Here is a 25,224-nt window from a genome sequence, read left to right on the forward strand (position 1 = left end):
TTGCCCTCACCAGGCGGTACAGAATCGGATGCCATCTCAGAAGTACTCTCCCCACAAACGGCGCCAAATGTTTCGAGGTTTTTGGAGTCCCTCGGGAGAGTTACAATTCCAGGAATGTGCGCCGACCGTCTGTACCTGCAAAACCACGAAACTCCGGTTGGGTGGAGTTCTGCCTCCGACGATCAAGTTAGAACGTTTTCGGATGTATAAATGTGTGGAAAGTAAATGGATTTTCTCTCTGATTCAGAGAGAATTCTGCAATTAAGATTGCTCGGTTTTTGTGTTTGTATATATGAATGTGAAATAAATGAGGATTTTCCCCTATTTATAGTGGAAGGGGATCAGTTCCCCTTTTAGGGTTAAAGTACCATATGTCAGCGGAAGATTAGATCCCATTGGGCCTCTCTAAGGCTGACACGTGTCAGCATGTCATTGGTCCACGTGGCATAGGGTAGTTTTACCCCAAACATATATAAAAAAACATAAAATAATGTTTCATTGGGTAAAGCGTTGTCAAACGGTATATAAAAAAAAATTGTGAAGAGTTTAATGTACAGTATTATGTATTAAAGTATTTTGTAGTCAATATTTAATTTTTTTTCCATAAATATGTGAAAGAGAAAAAAAAAAATTTAGGCGAGAAAAAATTAAAGGAAATATTAACACAGGTATAATTTGAATAAATAAATAATGTTGGCGGTTGTTATTTTAGTATTACTCATAAAAGATTGTTATGAATTTACATATACGCATCATTCCTCCGTTACTACTTCCCGTAGAATTGTAGAGTAGATTGCGGACTTAGAGGACTCAAGAATCCAACCAAATTTTCTTGGCGCTCATCAATGGAGGTCGTCACTGCAACTCCAACTTTACGCTCTTTGTCCTTCATTAAATCCTCAATCAATGGCGATTTCTCTCAAAAAGTTTCCACAAAACATCGTCATTCATGGCCGTCAATTTCATCTGTTCATCTCTGTAGCTTCAATTTACGTCTCAAAGGTCGATTCTCCCAACGATTAGTCTCTTACAATTCCCTTCAGAACTCTGCTGATGACGCCTCATCTCATCGAATTGCTGTTCTTCTTGAAGTTGATGGGTAATTTTTTTTGTTGTTGTTGTTTTTTTTTTTTTTTTTTTTTATCACTCATTTTAAATTTTGCTACTGTTTGTTAAGAGATTTGTTCTTGAAATTGATGAATCATCTCTTCCGTAATTCTTAATTTTCATTTTCGATTTTGCTATTGTTTGGTAAGAGTGCGATTATGTGAATTATTGGATTTTAGTATTTGGGTTGCTGATGAAATCATGAAATGAACAAATGGAAAATAAGAAGAATGATTACAGAGCTACAGTAGTTGTAGTGTTTGTTAGTGTGGGCTGATCATTATCGGATACAAATATTTTCTTCCCACTATATTCATTAGTTTTTTCTGTTTTGTGTGTGTGTGTGTGTTTTTTTTTTTTTTTTTTTTTTTATAATTTTTTTAGATTTTTTATTATAAGATTATATTCATTAGTTCATCGGACTGCAATGAGTAAACCTTGATAATTTTTCCACTTTAGTTTGTATTAATTGCATGTACAACCATCTAATGCACCATTTGTATAGAGAGAGCGAGAGAGAGAGAGAGGAGTATTAGTTGTTGATTATTCGGGCTAGTTAGGAGGTATCATCGTAGTATTCAATTTTTCGTTTTATGTTTTGAAAGTCATATGATTCATTTGATAAAAAGATTAAAACTTTAGTCTAAATTATTAGAATCATCAAAATTTTGGAAACTGACAACCAGGTGCAAACCACTTGGTTTCTAATTTTTTTTTGTTTAGTTTCTAGAATAACAAGAAAAAAAAAACGAAAATGAACATACCATTAACCGTTCATTACTCCATTTGTTGCTAAAAGATTGTCTAATATACTTAAATATAGATATCCCTAAAAGATTGCCCCCATATATTGTAAAATAGATGTCCTTAAAAGATTGCTCCATATCTTAAATTAATATATATTCCCATGCACCTCACTTGTTCTTTTTATCTATCTCTTCGTCCATAATTGAGCCTACCCATGTGCACAAATTTGCACTTGCTTCTTAAAATAAATAATTGGAGAATTTGGGACTATCTTTTAGAGACGTAGGCAGCATATATCGGAGCTATGCTTTATATATCTCACCATCACAAGAAGATACAGGGCAGTAAATATACTAAGTCAGATAATAGAAAATATTTTAAATTTGTCTAACAAACATCATCAAAGGGATTTATGGTAGTTTATTGCCTTTCCCTTTGTTAAATACCCCCAACCATACACCCCCTGAGTAGTATGCTTATGCTAACGTAAATAGCCCTTTTTTCCTGTATCAGGTTCTGTAAGTACTGCTGCTTGAGTTGTGAACATGATAGCACCCTCTTGGCCTCAATCTTTTGGTCAAATGCGCCCATAAGGCTAGCCACAAACCTTAAACATGATATTAATTACTAATTTGGTGAGAGCTACTTATGATTACGTGTCAACAAAGGTCAATAGTTGACTGCCCCCACTGTAGAGGCAAGCTTTAGCTTAACAGTAACTTGAAGTCATTTACAAATGCATTAAAAAAGGCCCATATTATAAGGCCAATGGACATAATTTGGTTTCGGTGATTGTTGAGATAAAATTGACTCAGGTTGTCTTATTTTAACAAAGTACAAGATTTGACCAACAATGGTTGCTTTCGTTGTTTCAGGGTCCTCATTGACGCTTATCGATCAGGGAACCGTCAGGCCTTCAATGTAGGTGCGGAAGAGGCAACTAAGAGTATAAGCTTGCTTTTTTTGAGTGGGTGATGTAAGTCCTCACTTTCCTATTATACTGATATTTGTCAGCTTTTCAAAAGCTCGGACTGGACTGTGCAAAATGGACAGAGCCTATATATTCAGACCTTTCAAGGTGTGAGATTGCTCTTTCTTTTGGTTTTTACTTCAGTTTTTTTTGGTGGAATGTGTGTGGGCCGTGGGGGTAGCATGGCTGGTCATGGTGAGGCAGTAAGGTGTGGTCTTTGGTGCTGGGAAGGGAGAGGAAGCAAATTGCTGTTAGTAGTCCTAGATTCCCATCCCTGGACCAGGTATAAAGGAGGGGAGGACACTACTTTATATAACTGGCTTTGGATGCGGAGTCTCTAGTTGAAGTTAATTAAGTTTTTAACTGTGCATATCCAAGATAAATATGCTCTACTTTTCTACTTTTCTGCTGTTTAAGATTTATGATAAGATTATTCAGGATTTACTCAATAATATTGTACCATTGACAGGAAGGGTGTTGGCGATGAAGAAAAAATGCTGGCTTTATATTTTAATCGGGTTCGTAATACTCACTTCCTTTAGAAGAGCACGTGTTGTATGCGATGTGTGTTGATTTTGTTTGTGGTGGTGCTGCTCTAAAAAGTTTTAGACTAAGAGATAATCCTCTTGTAGCGAACTGGTTTTTGGTTTGTGTGGTGTTGTTTTCGAGGCGGCCGTAATTAAGAAGTTTTAAGTTTGACGCGAAAGAAGTTTTTCCAATTGAAAATCCCTTACAATATGACCTAACCAAAATGATGCAGTCCTGTTTTTACACCATGTTTAAAAGTTAAAATCAATTACTGGAATTTTGATAGCAGCAATTAAAAGGTGATATATATATATCAGCTACTTAATACGTAGTTTATATCAGTTATTAAAATATCGATATAAGCTATTGAATTTGTGTTGCTGTTGTGTTTATCAATTGTTGATTGACAAATATAAGTTATTAAATCTTGATATAAAATATCTGATTTTTGATATTAGTTAATAAATTGTCGATATATCAAGAATTTTGATATTAGTTAATAAATTGTCAATATAAGTTATCAAATGATGCAATATATGCTGATTACATATCCTTGGATGCTTGTTTGACTGGATGTCGCCTTAGGTCGGCATGATCAGTTTAATTAAAGGCGCGCATTAGGTACATCTAGGCACAGAGGCCTAGGCAATTAGGGTAGAGCTCCGTTTTTTTTGCTTCATAGAGGCGCACATTGGCAGTTTTCTTGGACTATTTTATATTGTGTGCTTTACTTCAAAAAGGTGCACCAAAGCGCGACCAAGGAACGCTTAGGCGCACCAGGACCTTCATCTCCTCATTGCACCGTTAGCCTTTTTATACATTGGGCATAATGGTAGTTTTCCTCCTCTCCAAAAACTTTGACCAGTGTCATAGGTGACCGACCAACTGCCACCTTTAGAGATCTCCCTTGCCGCCTCAGTTTCAACATGCTTATCTTTTTGCTTTTCTCTCCCTCTCTCTATTGGTATTGAGGTAGAGGTGTCAATCATTGCCCTCTGCGGTCACTAACTATTGTTAGCTATCAAGAAGTTCTTGAAGTGACTCACCGGAAAAAGGATAGGATCCTCATCGTTCAGGCCTTTAGGGGTCCTTCCGTAAGTACTTGTGACACCGTACTAGGTAAGGGTCGGATAGAATTAGCCAAATACACCACGTCGGTCGGCTACTCCAACTATACAACTCTACTAATTCTTAGATACAAATACACCACTAAAGAATAATTGAGAGAAACCTTAGATACATAGATGTAGGGAAATAGGTACTATATTGCGGAATTCCACGTATCATATTCATTCGCACCTAATTAGGATCTACAATCATAACACATAAAGAATCACATAATTCATACCTTTGACGCGTGATTTCCACGATGCGATTGACTATCAATTAGGGAGATAATAAAGCCCTAAGCGTTACTCCTCTAATTAGTTTACGAGATTCGAATGAGCCGTCCAATGCTATATTGGTCGGCTCGGCTGAAAGAGGAATACACCACGATCACCACCTTTGGGGGCAACCGACCACCACAAACCACCACCACCCTCGTGCACTACCACCGGCGCGAAAGGAGGAGAGAGAGACGTGTGAGAGGGGTTGGTTTGTGTTTGCTGTTTAGGGTTTGATAAATTGATCCCAGAATGTTATCATTCAACCCCAGACACCTAGTCTATTTATAATCATATTATAATTAGACTAGGAAACAAAGCCCAAACCCCTTATGACTCCTCATATGGACGACCACCTAGAGGGAGAAGGCCCATCATGGGCCTCTTCCTCTTATGCTCAATCTAGCCCCTTTGTGTGACCTTATAGGATCCGTTCAATTGGGCTTTGGCCTATTTTACTATCCCAAAGATCGTTAGTATCTCTAGCTATGATAAAACGACGACCCAAATGAACGAACTTAATTATCTTCATAATTTGATCCATTTAAATATCTAGTAATTGCACTTGACAAAAACATAAATTCCTTAAGTCAATTTGTGTCGATTTGAAATATGATTGCATCACATGTCAGAGATCACATTAATCTACAAATCATTTCTTGAAATTTGACTTAGAATTGCAAAACAAATGATTACTATGTAATCTATTTGAGCACGACCATGCATTTTCTCAATTCTTCCTCTTAGAGGCCACGACAAATTTCCTAATTAAATAGGTAGACTCAATCCAATCTTGTGGCAACCAAAACTCCCACTCTTGAAGTAACCAAGGAAACACCCTTTATAGTTCCCTTTTACGGCATGACGTTTTGATGTCCCATAGTTAAAACAATCATTGAATGAAAATATTGTTTCACTCATGTCAAAGGAATCCACTAATATATCTAGAAGTTCTATACTTCAACTTCAAAGTAGGTCAATAGTTCGATCATGCATCATTCATACATATCCATGTGATTAATCGAACATTTCTATGTCCATATAGCCCAAGAAACTGCGTTATCAATCAATCTTACATGCTAGTCCATTAATTGAAATCATTTATGTCCAATTTAATGATTTCGAACTAGGAACTTAAATAATTTATGAATTCAGTTCACCTATGGGGTTTCATTCACCAAATCAAGTATTTGATGATTTTAACAATTCATATTATTTTGAACATTTTATTTAATACTAAACCATGATTAAATGAGATTGAAACTTTGTTTCAATTGATAAACATAGGGAAACATGATTGATGATTTTGCAATTGTAACTCCCTAGTACACATTCAAAACCATCCACCATTATGTTAATTTCAAATGAGCCTTTTGTGTGTTTAGGCTATTGAAATAGTTTAGTTAATACAATTCATGAGACATTCTAATAAACATGAATTTTGCAACTTCTAAATTTTATAATAATATTTATCTCCATGCACTAAAAATCTTTCTTTATTCTTCCACAAGGAATTTAGGAATTTCTAAATTGTATTTCAATGTTATATTGGTTTTCGATTGAAATCTATCACCACATGTTCTTTAAACATGTGAATCAAATGGACGAGTGTAGTCCATGACGCGCATGATGCATCCTTTGCAAAATGCACAAGGAGCATCACTCAAACCCTTAATTTCATCAACCTTTCTCAAAGCATTGAATCTTGTTAAGCAATGTGCCATGTTATATGGGATTGAAACTCCTTTCAATATAATGTTGATCTTCATAAGAATCTTATCAATATAAGTTTCTTAACTAAGCTCAAACATCATACCATTCGAGACCTATCTTTATAGATCTTGATTCCCAAATATACTCATCTTTCTTTTCAAGGTTTTTCATACAAAATGCATTAGCCATCACTTGACCTTTCAAGCATGGAATAATCGCTCTTTGTAGTAGACCAAGAGGACTGCATAGCTCCCATTATACATTTTGTATACACAAGATCTTCATTTATGAGCATATCAATCAATTTGATTAACTCATTAAATGGAAGATTCTAACTCCATGATGCTTACTTTAGTCCATAAATGAACCTTTAATGCATCCTTAGGATTATTGGATTTTCAAAACTATACTGATTGTATCACATACAAATCTTTTTTCATGAACAATTTCAAGAAAGTGTTTCCAAAACCCATCTACCTAATCTCATAAGATAGAAATCATTAGAAGTATCTTTAATAGATCTTAGCAAAATTACTAATGTATAAGTTTCATCATAGTCATACTATGCATTAGTTGAATTCTTTAACAATAAGTCTTTGCTTTGCTTAGAAAACATTTTTCTTCCTTGTCTGTTTTTGCTTACAATGGGTTTTACCCAATTTGGCAAAAAGTGTCACACACTTGCTTTCAGACTTGGAATCTATTTCAGATTTCCGTGGTTTTTAAACCACTTGGAGTTACGGCTTGTTAAATCGTCCTTGTTACTTGCATGATCAATATGCTCCAAATTCAATATTTTAGAACTCTTAGTCAATATGAAATCATATTTCTTTGGTAAGTTTTAGATATGCTAGTCATTTGTGGGTTTTCACGCAACAAATGAAAACTTATACAACTACTTGTTTATTTTTTCATTGAGAAACGACAAGAGAGGGTGTGCACTTGGAATGTGCTACCTTCGACACATGATTACCATTCCCTTTACACTTAATGAGACCACATGTTGTCATTTATAACATAAGGTGAATCATGCTCATATTGTTACTTTTATTGGAGTACTTCTCAAACTTCTTTGAGATTATCGAACTAACTTTTCTCGAACTCCTTCGATTCTTTCAAACTCTTTCGAGATTCGTATACTCCCACTTGCCTTCTTAAAGAGGCACATTAGTATGGGGTGAATCAACCATGGTTTGAACCATCTTTGTTTGTTGCTTTTTTCCGAACTTTTTGAGATTTATACTACTTCCACTTGACCTTTTGGAAATGACATCTTTTCCATAAGGGCACCTACTTGAGCAACAAACATTTTGTACTAAGTATGAACCGTGTAGTAGTACCCCGTGCTTTGTATGGTAATCGAACGTGCATTAAACGATTTAATGCAGTTTTTATCCTTGTTTTGTAAAAGGATTGTATAAGAACTTTTCTTATCCATATCACATATGAAGCCTTTGCTACATTTTGATTTGACGTATATAGGGTTGTTTAGTATTATAGCTCATCTTAAAAGTATATCCTTTGAATAATGGTTGGAAGATAGGTAATTTTCATCCATTATCAAACTATATCTTATATAGATTGATACCTCCTTTCATAAACACTTCACGAGGTTTTTCTTTCGGAGCATGTTGTAAAACAATTTCACAACTCTTGGATGTTAATCATGGTCTTGGCTCAAATTCTCATTATTACGATCATATCTCAATACTTTGAATATCTTGCCAAGTAAATGTCTTGACTCAAACTTTCACCATTACAATCATATTGTAATGTGTATATTATATTGTCTAGTTGACATCTTAATGTTCATCATGGATCGAACCATATCTCATAATGTTCGATTTCTCATTTCTGACACATGAGTTTAATTGTGGTGTTTAGGAGTTAATTGTGAAAGAATTCCACAATCCCTTAGATGATCATTATGGAATCTTTGTTGCGTTGGGTACGGGGTACATCTTCCCAAGGAGCATTAGGCATCGGCAATGGCGTGTAAAGACCAATATTTTGACTTAGGCAATATGGCATGCTCAACATCACTTGGCATATCGATCGATATGTCACGAACCATACGTGGCCAATAGAAATTTTCTTTAACAATGCCCAATGGCTTATCACGACCAAAATGGCTAGCAAGACCACTAGCATGATACTCATGTAGTATCATCTCGCGTAGTGAACATCTTGGCAAGCGCAATTGATTTCCCTTGAATAAGTAGTCATCTTGTCAATGAAACTGGCAGTGAGGGCCTTCTAAACAACTCTACCAAATTTCTCCAAAGTCTTCATCATCTTCTTATACGTCTTTGAGGACCTCAAAACCAATAAGAGTAGAGAGCAAGGTGTGTCTTCTACTTAAGGCATCAGCAACCTTGTTTTACGTCCTGGATTTGTACTTCAGGACGAAGTGAAAGGAGATAAAAATTCGCTCCATCTTGCATGACGACGTTTTTGTTGGCTTGGAAGATGCTTCCATGAGCAAAAACTCTTTAGACTAAAGATAGTGGCTCGTACAATGGCATAGAATTCCTTCTCGTATGTTGAGTACTTTCGCATTGACTTATTGAGTTTCTTACTAAAGAAAGCAATTAGTCGTCCGCCTTATCTCAACAATATCAAAATTCAACAATAGTTAGGTTCTTGTATTAATTAGCTTCTTGCATTTGAGTATGAAAATATAATTAAACACTTTGAGTATTCTTAGGTTGAGCTTTATCACCATGAAGTGGGTAGTAGAGTGGGTGTTGTTGGCTGAGGCAGCTACATAGTGGAGAGTTTGGAATTAAGCTTGTTTGTTGACTTCCCTTCACCAACAAATAAACTTGCCCTTTTACACTTTGAATCCTTGAAATCACCATGAAACTTTTTACCCTCCTAATAATTTAAGGCAACCACATATTTACGATCCTCAAATGCACTACCTCCTCGATTTTGTTACCCTTATACAAGGCCTAATATGCACCTAATTTGTCGAGTTACTATCCTTAACCTCCACTTTTGAGTGAATCTTATGTGGTTCGTGATGCTACAAGAAGAGAAAGTGTAGGGACCTCTTCATGCACCATGAATCTCCACTTCAAGGGTCGCAAAGAGAAAACGTACAAGAGGTCAATGTGCAAGCCACATGTCGACAAAATAATTACGTGGAGCCAATACGTGGAAGAAAATTTATGCATGAGTTGTTTAAATTTCAAAGCTGATTCAAACAAAGGCATTAAGCAAAGTAAGGTGGATTATTGGAAAAAGATTGTCGAGTATTACAATGGAAAAGGGAAGACTGTTTGGATATGGCACCCATGATTTGGTATTGTTGGATCAAACAACAACCTTAATGTGCTATGCAGATGAAATTTGTTTCACGAAAAATCGCAGAGGTTCATTTCATTATTAATGACATCGAGTATGAACTAGATATAATAGTTTGTAGATGGTATCTATCATGAGTGTGTTACATTTGTTAAAAAAATGTCGCATCCTAGGGACTTGAAGAGGCTTTTTTAGGGAAAAGCATGAGAGTGCAAGGAAAGGTGTTTGATGAGCATTTAGAATACTCTAACCTTTTGCTATAGTTCGTGGGTTTCATGTTATTGGCATAAACACAATATCTGCGATATATGGATACATGTATTATATGATACAATATGATTGTTGATGACGAGCATCACACTTATAACGTACAATTTTCTGACAATGAATTTTCACCAAGCATTGTTGAGGATATTCATCAAGGGTATGAATGAATTTCGAGGCATATATGGTTTCGTTTTAGAAGCCATCATTTGTATTGCTATTTGTGAAATTTAAAATTAACTTTTTATAGAGAATTTTTTTTGTTATAATTTGTTTCATTTAAGGTTACCAAATGTTGATTGCAAACTACACGAATAAATCACTATTTAAGGAGAAAGTTTTTCAATATTCTTAATTAAAATATCTAATCTAAGCTCAAATAGTCAAATTGCAAGTAAGTTATTTCACGGTGCAAGTATACAAATACCGGAGAATTACAACTTTTGTAATTATTTAAACAAAGTAGATTTTAATAATAGTGGGCACTTATAAAGTAACTGATGCTCAAACTAAAATACCAAGTACTATAATCGCATGTTAATTTTTGATATTGAAATTCTCAACTCACATATGGGCAAATTTTCAGCTCCTCATATACCATATAAATAAAATTTAAATACAAGCTACAGGACTTTATAGTTAATCACTAGAGTAGTTTGCAGCTTAGAAATAATAATGTGGCAAATCAAGCTACATCTTGTAGCTTAGCATTGGAGTAGGTTCTAGTTAAAAGGGTAGTAGCTTTAAAACGTTGATGTGGGAAAGCAAGCTATGAGGCATTGTAGCTTATCATTGGCTCTCTCTTATTCAGGTTGTTCTATTCTTTCTTTCTTTTATTTTTTCCTTTCAAAAAGTCATTGCACGTATCATTTGTGAGTGGTTATGTGTTATGAAAAATAAGCTGCGGTATGTTGTGAATTATTGTTATTGTATTATTATTATCATTGTTTTTTTTTTTTCATTGCAAGTTATATATGTTGGTGGATATGTGCTATGAAAATAATTTCCTTTTTATTCTAAGTGAATTGAATTGACTACGTAGGAAGATCAAAAGCTTGACATCAAGAGTTTGGGTGCCTAATACAGATATGAAGTTTCTTGGTTGTCTCTTTAAAATATATGGCATGGTTACTCGTTAAGCTGTTCATTTTCAGTTGTCCCTCTTTTCTAATTTTTATTTTATCTTACATTTGTATTTCTTGCCTTTTTTTTTTGACAGATTGGTTGGCCTACATCTCTGCCGACCAGTGATAAGGATACCTTTATGAAAAGTGTTTTACAGGAAAAGGTGCTTTTCCTTTTTTTTTTATTGTTTTTATTATTTTTTATTTTTTATTTTTTATCTTTTATTATCCTACACATGTTTATGAATGGCTACGATCTATTTGCTTGAAGTTTCATGAGGTTGCACATAATTGTTTCTTTAAATCTCTTTGCTCCATATATGATGTAATATATAATATTAGCTTTATATGCACGCGATGTGTGTGTAAAATTTATGGAAATCAAAACTAAGGAAGTAATAATGTTAATGGTACTCAAATATCACTTGTAAAATTGGCATTATTTATTCCTCTCTAGCCTTTATTGTAATGTAAGACGTATATGGACACGTGATACATGTGCTAATTGTAAGGTTTAAAATTATTTAAAATTATTTTCAAAAGCGTTGAGATTGATTATTTAACACATTTATTCCAATTGATGAAACATGTTAAAAATTATAAGCTCTTAGTTGTAAATTGTAATGTTAGCCGTATATGCATGTGATACATTTGTTGATGTGTAAAGTTTGAAATTGTTTAAAGTTATTTCAAAAGTGTTAAGATAATTATGAAGCACATTGTTATTTAATAATATGCAACATTATAAAAATTAACTTCAAATTGTATGATATATTAACATCTAATTTTATGATCATACTAGTTGTTTTCTAAGCAACATGGTATTCCCCATAAATTTAAGGGAATTTCTATATGGTGGCCTCCTAGAAACAAAAATTTTATTTGGAAGACAAACTTTTTCCAATTCTATCAAGAGGCAAACTAATCTTATGGCTAACCTTCATAATTAAAATGGTTAACCTTATTTTATTTTTTAAATTAAAAAATACACCGTCACCACCTTTTCCAGCCACTACCGACTCCCCCCTCCCGCCCTGCCTGCCCCCACCCCCGCCGGCCAACAGCTCCCCTGCCGGCGACCCACCCCCTCCCTTTTCCCTTTGCCCCAACCCTACCCTTTCCCCAGCCCTCCTCTCCCCTTGCCAGTGACCCCCAGCCTCTCACTAAATCCTAAATTTGCCGCACCTCTTCCCCCACCGAAAAATCCCCCCTCCCTTTTTCCCACCCCTAAATGGCGAGGGAAGTTGTTTCGGGGTGGAAGAAAGGGAGGAGGGGCTGTTCGGTGGTCGGGGAAGAGGTGTGGTGGGTTCAGGGATTATGGGAAGGGTTGGGGGTCGCCGGCGGGAAGAGAGGAGGGATGGGGGTGCAAGTGGGTCCCTGGTGGGAAAAGGGAGAGAGGAGGTGGCTGGCCGGTGGGGGTGGAGGTGGGGGTTGGGGGGATGGTGGGTTTTTTTTTTTTTTTTTATTTGTTTGAAGGAAGGATTAATTTGAGGGATGTTAGTCTTTTAATTACTTTTGGTTAGATAATGAACCATTTAAGTGTTGGTTAGTCAATTTAATGACATTTAAGCCACTTTAGCGAGTTTAACAAAGCTAGAGTGCCACTACAGAGAACTAAAAAAAAAGGTTTGTCCAAATAGAATATTTACTCTAGGAGGTCATTATGTAAAATTTCTCAAAATATAAACATCATATATCTAGATATAATAACTTTTAGGCGTACAATCAGATATAAATCCATCTTTTAAGGTCTTCTCAAAAGTAAAATTAGTTTATTGGCAAGTTGAGACTATGTTCCATTTCGATGTTAAATGAGTGATTCACGTGGATTTGATTGATAAATTACTTTTATGATTTATATTTTGATGATTTGCCTTCTTTGGAGCCATGTGAATTAAATGCAAGAGATATCTTAATTATATGGGAAACGTGTTTATTATAGTAGTGTTTAAATAACAATGAGGGGCAAATAAGTTTTTCTAGGTGGACACCTTCACCTCCACTTCAATTATAAATAGAGAGAATAAAACATAATGAAGTGGTGGAGTATTTGATCAAAGTAGATTAGGAGTTTTAAGATATTGTTCTAATGCTGTAATAATACTACCGTATATATTTTTTAAAATTAGTGTTTTTATATCTGAAAATATTAATGTATGAAGTATTTAACATAATAGTTCGGAAAATTTAAGTCTTTGTTACCATTTATCAAAATCCGTCAAAGTGCTCTAGTAGTTAAACTTAAGTTTCTGGAAATTTAAGGTAATCGTACGGCCAATTTTTAATTTTATTTTTTTTATTTAATTTTATTTTTTTTATCAAGTGACTTTTAGTTTACCATACAGCTTGCTTTAGTTCATAATTTGTATTTGATAAAATTTTCATAATTTATATCAACTGTATTTGATATAGTATACAGTTGTCATGATAACAATTGAAGAGCCAAAGGATTTTTTTGTCCTATTATCATGGGAAACACTAGATGCTGTTAGTCTTATGCTCATGTATATTTTGATTTGCTCCCTTTATATATAATTATTTCATGTTGATTGCAACACATGCTGAATATGATATTGACTTACAATTCACAGAAGAAGGCGTTGGCTGAATTTATGAGTTCAAAGAACACACCTTTACGACCTGGGGTTGAAAAGTAAGCATCTTAGTCTTTTGATTACATCTTAAATTCTTTTGAATTTTGATGAGGGAATGTCAAAATAATAAATCCATGCTAGATATTAGCTTAAGTTATGTGAATATGTTAATTAGAGATTTGAAAGCATCTCCTAATGTTTCTTTTTAGAGGGTCATACTGCTTCTGGTTCCTTTTTATGTTTTGTTTTGCTTTGTTTTATTTATTTATTTATTTATTTTTCAGATTTATTGATGATGCATGTGACGAAGGAATATGCGTTGTTATTTTGACAGCATCCAGTAAGTTTGGGGAAGAGACAGCAAGGTCTGTTTTCCATTCTTTATAAGCTTTGTGGAATCTTTTAGAGCTTATTGAGTCAAGAATGATATTTCAAGAAGTCATTTTTGTTGTCTAAATTGTGCATAGACTCTTAGAGCAATGCCAGAAACTTTGTAAATGATGTACTCCCTTCGTTTCGTAATAATCGCAACACTAGGGAAGGCACAAAGTTTTAAGAGAATTATAGGATGGGGACCAAAGGAGAAATTTTATAATATAAAGTATAGTTAATGAAGTATAATTAATTGTAAATAGAAGAGAGAAATAATTAAAAAGTAGTACAAGTGGGGTTGGTAGGAGAGAGTAACTATAAAATATTAGTGGATCCTTACCAAATAAGGAAGTGTTTCAATTATTATGAAACGGATGAAAAAGGAAAGTGTTGCGATTATTACGAAATACAGGGATTATTATATTTTTTGAGTCATTAGAAACTGTATATTCAACTGTAGAGGAACATTCACAATGTTTGGTACTTGAAATTATATGATTTGTCTACCAATTTCATAGGTACAGTTTCTTGCAATAAATTTTCAATGTTTTCAAGCAGCTTGCTCATGACTTGATCTTATACTTTGTATTGTTGTTGTTGAAGATGAAATTTCAGTGAAGGCCACGTAGTTAATCATCCTTGCCCTTTCATTAAATTTAATAGTGTTTTGGATTCATTTAGTCTTCACCGTGTTCTTTTTCTTGGTTAGCCTAGTAGTCTCTATCTCTCTAGCTTCCCCTTACCCCACCCTTCATGCCCCGTTTAATTACTTTTGTTTCACTTTCTTGCTGTATTCCTGTATATGCTTATCCAAATGTTTATGAATGTAGATCACTGCCTCTGTTTTACACTCTCACTTTGCTTATCCCTTGTTCCTGATTTCGGCGAGACTGTTTTGTTCCAAACCTGGTGGCTCTGACTAGACCTTCTCGTTCGCCAATAGAATCAGGGGAGGGGGAAGGCCTTGGATCTTCATTCTGGTATTAGAGCCCTATCTGCAGTCTTTCCACGGGGGGAGTACCCCCCTCGTTCTTCTTGTTCGTATTAAAAAAAAAAATGATCTTAACATATATAGCGTCAAATGTTATGAAAGTAAGACAATCTCCGAAAGCGAAGAAATGAAATCAAAGCGCATTGGAATCATCGAGCATATAACGTGTGTGCCGCGAGTGATCCGTCTGCGCTAAGGCAGAATAGCGGATTGGCTTATCTTGCCTCTATCTTCCGGGGAATCCTAGGCTCTTTGAATTGGTTCATCATCTACAGCACTAATATGGTTCATTTTTGTGTTGTTGAAGATGAAATTTCTGTGTACCCAAGATAGTATTAGTACACAATCATCCTTATAAAACCATGATGAATCATCAAACCATTTTAGACCACTAATATGGTTTGTACAATTGTTGTTAAAGATGAATCAATTGCTCAATTCGACACAGATACGTGTCCAAGTGTCCAAGCCGGCTATGTATTGGAAAATTTCCATGATTGAATAGAAGTGTCGGAGGGTCATATCCATGTCCAAGTGTCAAGGGTCCGACACGGGTACTTGAGGTGAAATACGTAGGATAAAGTTACCACTTATCCATACATCCATTATAAATTTATAACCATCACCATGTAAAAAGAATTAAAATAGAAGCTATCTTGGTGGGATTATTTTTTTTATTTTTTATTTTTTAAATGTGATTAAACCACTAATTGGACCTCATTGCACCAAATCATTTTTTGCTATGTGATTCGGTTTTTAAAAATCTCAAAACATAATTTTACGATTTGGTTTAGTTGCCAAATCGTACCAAACTAGATCGTGAACACCCCCTAGCATGTCTCTTGCTTTGTATACACACTTTTGAGATGTAGGTAAATTATTTCTCTGCTTAAGGTGCATAATTTTTAAGTTGTAGTTTCATCATTTTCAGGGTGAACAAGTTTTGAGCTACAGGTGCATAAACTGTTTAAATTTATATTAGAAATATTCAAGTTAACCAAACCAATACGCAATTGTAGTTCAAAAATTACACACTTGAAAATGATGAATATGTTATTTGAATACCATGACCTACTGTTTATGACTGCCTAATGTTGATAGTTAGTCTTTTTATGACTTAGAGCAATTGTTGAGAAGCTTGGCCCAGGAAGGATGTTGAAGGTAAAAGTTATTGGGAAAAAAGAGATAGAGGAGAGTTTGTATGGGCAATTTATACTTGGTTTGGGAAAGTTCTCGGGTCTGGATGAGGAACTTGCTAATGAAGCAAGTAAAGCAGGTGATTTCTCTATTTATATACCATGTATTAGTTTTTGATGTTTGCATGCTTAAGTGTTAGTGGTCTGCTGTTGAATAGTTGCTGCAGAGAAAAAAAGGATTGTTGAGGAGGTAGCATCCATGCTGAAGCTGCGCGTTGATATCAACACTGGCACACCCGAAAGGTTTTTATTTTTATGAATTTTTTTTTGTAAAATTCCTCTCTATGCACACACACACACACTCATAGACACACACTGATGAAGGGGATAAATATGTTGTTGCCATTCACCCTAAATCAAATGAAATTTATCTCCCAAACAAACCAAAAACGAGCCTAGGGCAAGTAAAGGGGTCAAACCACAAGGAGAAGCTAAACACACAAAACACTATCAATAATTAAGCCAACTTGAAAGTTTATCAAGACGACTATATATCTAAGCAAGCTACGGATGATCGAAGGGAGAAATCAAATAGGAAAAATACTAAGAAAATGGGTCAAACGAAGCTAACACTTAAGCAATGCCAAGGGATAAGAAATGGGAAGGGACAGCAAACGAAACTACTCACAATCGATGATTAAAAGCACAATCTAACCTCCTATCAAGGCCAATTGCTTTCTCATGCATACATAATTACACTATCATCATAATCAAGCATGAAATGAGGTAAATAAAGAACAAATCATCTAATGAACCACACCCAATCATACTATCGTCATGATTAAGCTTAACTCACCTAATTACAACAATTAATTGGCCACTTAAGAGAAATAATTGGAAGATCATGAAAAGTAAAGAATTAAATCACAAACCCTAATCCCAACCCTTAACATGCTTAAGATCTAAGCTAAGCCATCACCATCCCCTTATTTAAAGAACTTCTCTCTAAACATGGTGAACATCAAGTTAATCAACAAAGCTAGACATGATTAAGAACTAAATAAAGAGATTAACAAGTAATTAGAAAGACTAGAGAAATTGAGATTGCATAAAAGTATTAAAAGAATAGATAAGAGTTAAAGAGATTACTTAGAAAGCTTCATTAACCTTCAAAGTGCTAAAATTGATCACAAAATCATCTTAAAAATGCTAAAATAAGTTTCTCTTCCTAAAATTAAGCTAAGAACCCTAGGATTAAGCTAGTCTAAGTTGTGTTAAAAATGTCTTAACTAAAGGCTTATATAGCCCTTACAAAAAGAGGTTGGATTCTGGAAATGGTTAACCCAACAGAGGGTAGGTTCTGTGCCTAGTTCGGCAAACCTCTTGGGTGTTTGGTCGAACCTCCAAAAACCAAAAATCTTCAAATCAGCCTATGGAAAAATTTGACGGAACTACTAAGGGGTTTGGTCGAACCTCCAGGCCAACATCGTGAACCTCTTGCTTGAAGGCCACTTCTTCTATTCTTCTCCTCTTTCTTTTAGCTTTATGCCTTCTCCTATGCTTCCTAGCTCGGCCAAGGAAAACCTTCATAAGCTCGGGAATGCCATGAAACCTACTTAAAGGCAACAAAACTAACGGGAGAGAGGGAATGATGAAAGAATGCATCAAAATCATCGAGAAACGAGTGTAAACATGCATATTCTTCATCAAACAAACAAGTGTGCTACAAGAGTATTATTGAACTAAAAAGCTTGTGAAAACAAGAAAAACTAAACATAAAACCTAGCCTAGGAGTGACATAAATGTCACTCATCAAACTCTCCCACGCTAAGCTTTTGCTCGCCCTTGAGCAAAACAGGAACAAAACACGAGGGAGAACGGTGATTTATTCAAACAAGAAAGAAAGAAAAGAAAGGATTTACACTAAGTCACTTGTGTAGGACTCACGGTTGTTTTTAGCATAAACAACAAGCCATTTAAACCCCGAAGTCGCCAATGAGGACGAGTATGCTCTCGTGAGGGTTTCCAAAGAGGTTAACACCCAACTCTCGAAATGTGTTCAAGACAAACCAAATACAAGGAAAAGAGGAAACGAAGATAAACAACAATCACAACACAAATCATGATCCAATTGAACTTTTAAGGTAGTAAAGCATAGATGAATGACTAGCTTACTAAGCAATAGAAGTAAGCACGTAAGTGGATGCCAAAGGTTGATTGAAGGATGAATTCTTAGCATAGAGAACTCTAACATGCTCCACTCCCCTTGTATTCCAAACATTCTTACAGTGTTCTCCACCCTTCGAGGTAGTATCTATTGACTCCACGAAAAAGCCGGAACAAAGATAAGAAAATAAGAACAAGGGGAACCCGATATCTTACCAAGTTATGTTCTCTCCATATGCTTGAAATCTAGCTCCCTCCGTCGACTAGTGACTTAAAATCTAAGTCAAAAGGGTTTTAAAGTGTTGTAACATAGCCTAGGGGGTAAAGGTGTGGAAGAATTTGGAAATTGGTGCTAAGCCTAATTGTGAAGCAAAGGATGATGAAGCCTCTAATTCAAGATCAAACCTTTTTCCAACTTTCAAACAAAAATAGCACAATCTTTGTCCAACTTGCCCATAACTACCTTTGAAATTTTAATTCTTTTCACCTCTTTTTCCAAAAAAAATCATTATTTTTTTCTCTCTTTTTTATTTTTATTTTTATTTTTTACATTCAACTTGTACTTGTCTTTGGCGTTTTTAACTTTGGATGACTTTTTCTTGCTTTTGCTTTATCCCTTATTTGACAAAAACTCACAAAACAACTTTTCTTTCCATTCTAAGCTAGCAATATTTTTCAACACTTCAAAATGAGGAGACAACACAAACGTACACAACTAAAAATCTTCATAAAAACTAAGGATGAAAACGAAACAGGAAGGCCTAAAGGGTTGTAATTTGCTCAAAATGAAGGAGGGACAGACTCAATTGGTTAGCAAAGAGGGAAAATGCAAACAAAAACACAAAGAAACTACAAAAAGAAAAACTAGTCCTAGATATAAAAAGAAGTCGCTAAAAGGAAATGTCTTTTTTCTCTTTAGATTTAGTTCGATCGCGATTTTTGGTCATGTCAAGTTCTTGATCGAAGAACTCACATCGGGTTATAATAACTACCTTTAGGGCTTCAAATCCCTTAATGAGAGCAACATTATGTTAACACAAACAAGTGAATTTAGGTTCGGTAGGCCTTACAAGTTCTTAACACAACTATCTTAGCATAGGCATATCCTAGAGTCAACCAAAGGCAAAACAACAGCGTGCAAACTCTTAATGCTTAAGATTTGAGGCATTTAAACACACAAGTCCATCTTTTAATATGCTCAATTTGAAAATGAATAAACAAAATTCACGTGGTTTGTCTTGAATAAAAGAAAATCTTTTTTTTTTTTTTTTTTTTTTTGTTGAAACAAAGCCAAACATTCAAGGAAACATATAAAGCGACTAAATCCAAGCAGCAAACAAAGGTTGTTCGGCCACAACGCCAAGACCACCAGATTCCGTAAAATCAATGTACACAACCTCGAACCATTCAACTTCGTCCTAACTACAACCTAATCTCAGCAGACAAAGAGAAAAGTAAGAAAAAAAGGCTAACCAAGGACGATCTCACCAACTAGGAGGCAAACTAGGAACCATGAACGTAACAAAAGCATTACACCTTGTTGATCTACTCCAAGCTTTCAATTGTATCCTACAAAATAAGATTAGAAAACACAAAGAATTATCCTACATGGAATGGTTAGTAAACAAGAACAAAAGAACTAAAACTATAAACAAACAGAAAAAGAACTAACAAGAAGCTATCCACAAGTTTGGATTATGGGGAATTAAATTACAATGTCAAGAGAAAGGAGGGAAATACATCACAACCATTGTCGCATCATCATCATCATCACATCAATAAAACTAACGCTTCATGGAACAATTAACAAACATTCACCAACTACATCAAAACAATCATCCTATCAGCAAACATCCTCATGTGCAAAAAACTATCTTACCCCACCACATTCCCTATTAACATTTCAAGCGATCATGAATATCCTCTTGCGTCAACATTCTTCTTGTGGTGATTGCCATCGAGTTGACGTCCTTGATTCCGTAATGGATGATTTCTATCCTATGCATTTGCATCATACTAATGATCCCCTTAGTACATACAAGGTAAGTGAACACTAAAATAAGATGCTTTCGTATGAGAACGAACTAGATGAGAAGATGGAAGAGGATGTTTAAGAGCTCACCATCTACAATCTCTACCAAGTTGAGGAAAAGAAATTGGCTTTTCATGGTTAGGAAGCACCAAAGGTATACTTGAAACATTTACCTTCGAGCTTGAGGTATGCATTTCTTGAATCCAATGACACTTATCCCATCATTCGATGATGTTATGAGGAAGCAATATAAAGCTTTGGGCCATACTCTTGATGACATCAAAGGTATTAGTCCCGCGCTTTGGATGCATAGAGTTCATCTAAAGGAGGATGACATCAAAGGAAAGTTAACCCTTCCATGAATAAGGTTGTGTGGAAGGAAGTTTCCAAACTACTTGATGCGTGGATCATATACCCAATAGCTCATAGTGATTGGGTATCCCTGGTTCAATTAGTGCCTAAGAAGGGCGGTATGACGATAGTGGAAAATAACAAGCATCAAATGATCCCAACCCGACTTGTCACGGGTTGGAGAATGTGCATTGACTATCGTCAATTGAACACAACAAGCATCAGTGAAACTTTGCACAAGTGGGCATTAGGTGGAGCATGGCTTAGGAGTGCCCGCTTCGTTTGATGGTGGGCACTTCTTTGGGTATTCTTTAGCTTAATCAAAACTACAACTCATCCTTAAACATGAGCAAACACACAAGGATGGAAAGACCGAAGACACTACTATTGTATCAAAATGAGTTAGAAAAGGGGTAAAATAAGAATAAAGACTATAAAAACGAAATACATACACTACTTAAAGTGGATTAAAAATTCACCATCAAATCCCCGAAGCTAGCTTATGGGATTAAAGCTTTGATTGATTGAAATCCCCCAAGCTAGCTTATTGCTTGTCCTAACAAGAGGAAATAAGATAGTGGTTTCCTCATTAAATCATTTATTCAAAGATTCGATAATTTTCCAAAACAAGCAAGTAGAGCATAAATGAATGTCAAATAATTAGCATAGAACATACTAAACTCCAAACTAACAAATCAAATAGAGTGATGCTTAGTCTCGGTTGGTGCAAACATTCAAGCCTCGTCCTTTCCCATGTTCAAATCAGCCCTAGTAAGTGACATTACAAGCGTCCCATTGGGAGCTAGAGTACAATGTATTTATTGTAGGATATTGGGATAGAGGACAATATGCAGAGTAGAGAGGATTTGATGCATCCTAACGCTCACTTATCCGGTTATCCATGTGTAGTACAAGTACTATTTACACCCTCTCTTGATCCTTGAAAGCTTCTCCATGTTGGATTTTTGTGTAAAAATTTGACCATTACTAATCATAAATGTAGTAGCATTTCATTTTTCTAGTGAAAAAATCATGTGTTTTTGATTTATGTCTAACAATGTAATTTTAAATGATGAATTTACATTATTTCTTTTCATATTACCATTCAAAGTTTGACATTGAGGTCCAAGGTGGGCACTCTTTCAAAGACGGTGGAGTGTGCAACACCAGATTTCTGTGTCAATCAAATTTTTTATTTTCCTAAGGGTTTAGGTTTTCCTTTTCTCTATTATTGACATGAAAACTATTGTACTTAGCTATCATGTGCTAATCAAAAAAGCGCCTTTGGATTCCTTAAAGTTTATATTCTGATATGATGAGTGTTAACCAGTTTGCGTGAGGTTGCGGCTGCACTTCGAGCAGGTGCTGAAAATGCAGAAGCACCCGTCTGCAATTGTGTGCTTGTTGCTGGAAGTCAACCTTTAATTGCTGCTGCTGAGTCTACAGGCATGCCATGCATTGTTCTCAGAAACAGGTATAGTGTGTTCTTGGCTTAATGTCCTGTATTGAAAATACTCATGACTATGGGTTATACTCTTTGGTAGCAAATTCCTAGTTAGTAGGGATGGTTTAGGATAAAGATAACCATTTTATAAAATAAGCTTTAACGGATAATCTCTTTGTCAATTCTGTTTAATGATTAAATGATGCAGCTTCAAAACACGTTGTTTGATTGCTGAAAGTGAAAAAATATAAAATAAATGCCGCTGTCGATGGGAGTGTGTCAGCTTAACCAGTCGAGACACGCTGTGTATCCCTCTCAGCCTTTTAATAAATGGAAATTAGCCTGTTTAAGTTGTAACTTGTACATTTAAACAACTACATATGAAAATAATTTTAAAAATTAAATTGCCAACAGTCGTAAAGTTTTAAGATTTGTATATAGAGACCTATTCTGCCATACTTTGGCAGTCTTTAAAATCTACCTTACCCACTCTTTAAATTTTTGTTTACACTTCCATTTTCTAATAATAATTTATCAATGGTTTACAGCAAAAATCATGCAAAATTGCAGAAAATTATCAAAATAAGAACAATGAACACATTGATTTAGGCCATCACTGCTCTGGCAAAACTAGGAGTAAGATATTATTGAAGAAGATGAAACTGATTGTTGAGAGAAAAATACTCTTACAAGATTTCTATAAAAAAAAAAAACAGAAAGCTTAAAGGCCGTTTCTATTACAATTTTTGGCTTCTAACTAAATTCATGGAATTCAGGGGGGAGAGTTATTTTCTAACAAACTTCAGCTGCTCATCTTTTCTGCTTGCTGACTCACCTTATTGCAGTGCACTCCCTTCATCTCCACGTGTACTGCCTCTCATATTTTTCATATGTTCAATACCCTCCCTCCAACTAGGCATGGTAGCAATCATGCCTAGATTGGACAATAATTCATTGAACTGGCTTGAACACAGGACCTTAGTAAACACATTTGCTGTCTAAGCATGCTCCCCAGTGAGTATGCTTGTAATTTTGTTAACATCACTTATCAGGGTATGCACTAAGGCTTTATCGTGAGGTGTGAAGAATGCTAATACGAGGCAAAAAGGAGTTAGACTCACAGGCCACGAGAATTTTACATCTGGAGGTCTACCTTGATCACAAGGTGTGAAGAATGCTAATACGAGGCAAAAAGGAATTACAATCCGGATGAGATAAACATTTGTCACTCAAACACTTTTCACATTTTTGTTTTTATAGTACGGAGTAATCAATAAGTAGTTCCTTAGTGAGAGGATCATGATTGGTGAGTACCAGAGATATTATTTGGTTTATGTAACTAAACCCCATTTTTGGATGAAGGCTTTGGTGGGATTTCAGAATTCGGATATCATCCTTGTGCCCAAGAAGGATGGATGGTGGTGGTTATTGTTGTTGTTGTTATTGAGTAGTCTCTTCAACACATTCACATCAACAATAATGCTATAGGAGAAGATCTTTAATGACTCATGTGTGACATACTCCCATATAAGTCATGTCTAGATTTTCATCCCAAAACTAAACATCCACAAATAAATCCTTTTATAACAATGATTTCCTAATGAAAATCAAATGTGGAATTTGACGAATTCGTCACGAATCATTTACCGACAATATTGTTTCCATAGCCACAATTCCACAACACACACTTCGAAACAATAAAGATGGCTTTACTATGCTTCAATAATATATTTAGCGATGTCATTTTCGTCGTCATACTGGTTGAAGTTATAAAAAAGTTGTATTGCAGTTTTAATAACAAAATAATAATATTTAAAGTTTGCTTTTAAGTATATAATACAAGTAATAATACTAAGTATTTTACATATGCATAATTTGAGATATTATTGTTCAAAGATTTACATTGACATGCTTGAAAAGTTAAAGTTCAACCATTATATGGAAACATGCGAAGCTATGAATTTTAGAGTTTGGAATGAAATTAAGAATTTCAGACTACTTTCTCAACTCTCAGATTTGGTCGTTTGAGTACAGTTTTGTGAAATGTTGAGTATATTTAGACTCATTACTTATTTGACATACCTGACTGTGTTTCAATGTTCATTTCAGCTTGACATACAGAGCAGAGTTCCCATCAGCAGTTGCTGTCATGGATGGTTTCGGAGATGCAGACCTAACAGTGCCTAAACTACGATTGACCCTTTCAAGATTGTCCCAATGATGACACTTCTCATTGCAATCTGTTGCATCTTGCTGCTGGCTTGATTATCTTTACCAAATGTTACATGTCAGCACATCTTCAACATCTTTGCCTTCCTAGTTTGATTAGCAGGAATAGTAAAGGTTGTTTATAAATGAATATGGAGTAATAATTATCGTGACCATTGATGCAGCCATGTAGGTGGTGTTATTATGTTATTTGATTATTGCATTTTGAACTCAACTTTTGTGGTAGTAGTAGAAAGAACTAGATCTACGAGTGCTAGATGGATTTTTGAGCAGTTTTGTTCACAATGAGGGAAAAGCAATCCAATTCACATGAGAATGGGTCTCAAACTCTCAATGTGAAACTCATATATATGTGAGAATAGATCATGTCATTGGATGATTTATGATGTAATACGTAGTAGCTCACATACCTACATAATTAATGGCTATATTATGATTCTTAAAAAAAAAAATTAAATAAATAAAAAGAACTAGTTAGTCTTGAGTGTGGCTAGCCACACCGTGTGACCACTTATGAAAGAACAAATAAATCTCTGTAAATCAATAAAACTATATGGAGATCCTTCTTCTTTACTCTATAAAACTCCATCATATTGTATCTACGGATGAAAATTAACGAAGAAAATAGATTGAACAAAATCATATAAGAATTAGCCATGGAAGCGCTAAGAATTCAAATACATATAAAATTCAACGCATTATCAATTCGTTATCATTCACTTTTATCTTATACAACTTTTTAAGTGGAAGGACTAAGAATCC

At 35.0% G+C, this 25,224-nt stretch overlaps 1 protein-coding gene across 2 annotated transcripts; it reads left to right on the forward strand.

Annotated features, from left to right (window-relative positions):
* The first annotated feature begins 707 nt into the window (after positions 1–707).
* Positions 708–24,775, forward strand: LOC110692116 (CBBY-like protein). Of its 2 annotated transcripts, XM_021869104.1 has the most exons (11): positions 714–1,099; positions 2,730–2,779; positions 2,869–2,932; positions 3,294–3,342; positions 11,243–11,311; positions 13,739–13,800; positions 14,026–14,106; positions 16,226–16,380; positions 16,459–16,543; positions 22,120–22,263; positions 24,343–24,775. In XM_021869104.1, exons 1-11 carry the CDS (start codon positions 846–848, stop codon positions 24,452–24,454), a joined length of 1,125 nt encoding a protein of 374 aa, XP_021724796.1. In that variant the 5' UTR covers positions 714–845; the 3' UTR covers positions 24,455–24,775. The 2 variants fall into 2 exon arrangements, with proteins under 2 accessions (XP_021724797.1, XP_021724796.1); XM_021869105.1 differs by lacking the exon at positions 14,026–14,106 and having other exon boundaries at positions 708–1,099.
* The last annotated feature ends 449 nt before the right edge of the window (positions 24,776–25,224 follow it).

This window comes from Chenopodium quinoa, unplaced genomic scaffold (genome assembly GCF_001683475.1).
Source record: "Chenopodium quinoa cultivar QQ74 unplaced genomic scaffold, ASM168347v1, whole genome shotgun sequence".
Classification (NCBI taxonomy): Eukaryota; Viridiplantae; Streptophyta; class Magnoliopsida; order Caryophyllales; family Amaranthaceae; genus Chenopodium; species Chenopodium quinoa.

Coding starts and splice junctions, on each gene's coding strand:
- LOC110692116 (XM_021869104.1), top strand. CDS start 846: ATGGAGGTCGTCACTGCAACTCCAACTTTACGCTCTTTGTCCTTCATT. Junction 1,100..2,729: donor GTTCTTCTTGAAGTTGATGG/GTAATTTTTTTT, acceptor TCGTTGTTTCAG/GGTCCTCATTGACGCTTATC. Junction 16,544..22,119: donor AACACTGGCACACCCGAAAG/GTTTTTATTTTT, acceptor AGTGTTAACCAG/TTTGCGTGAGGTTGCGGCTG.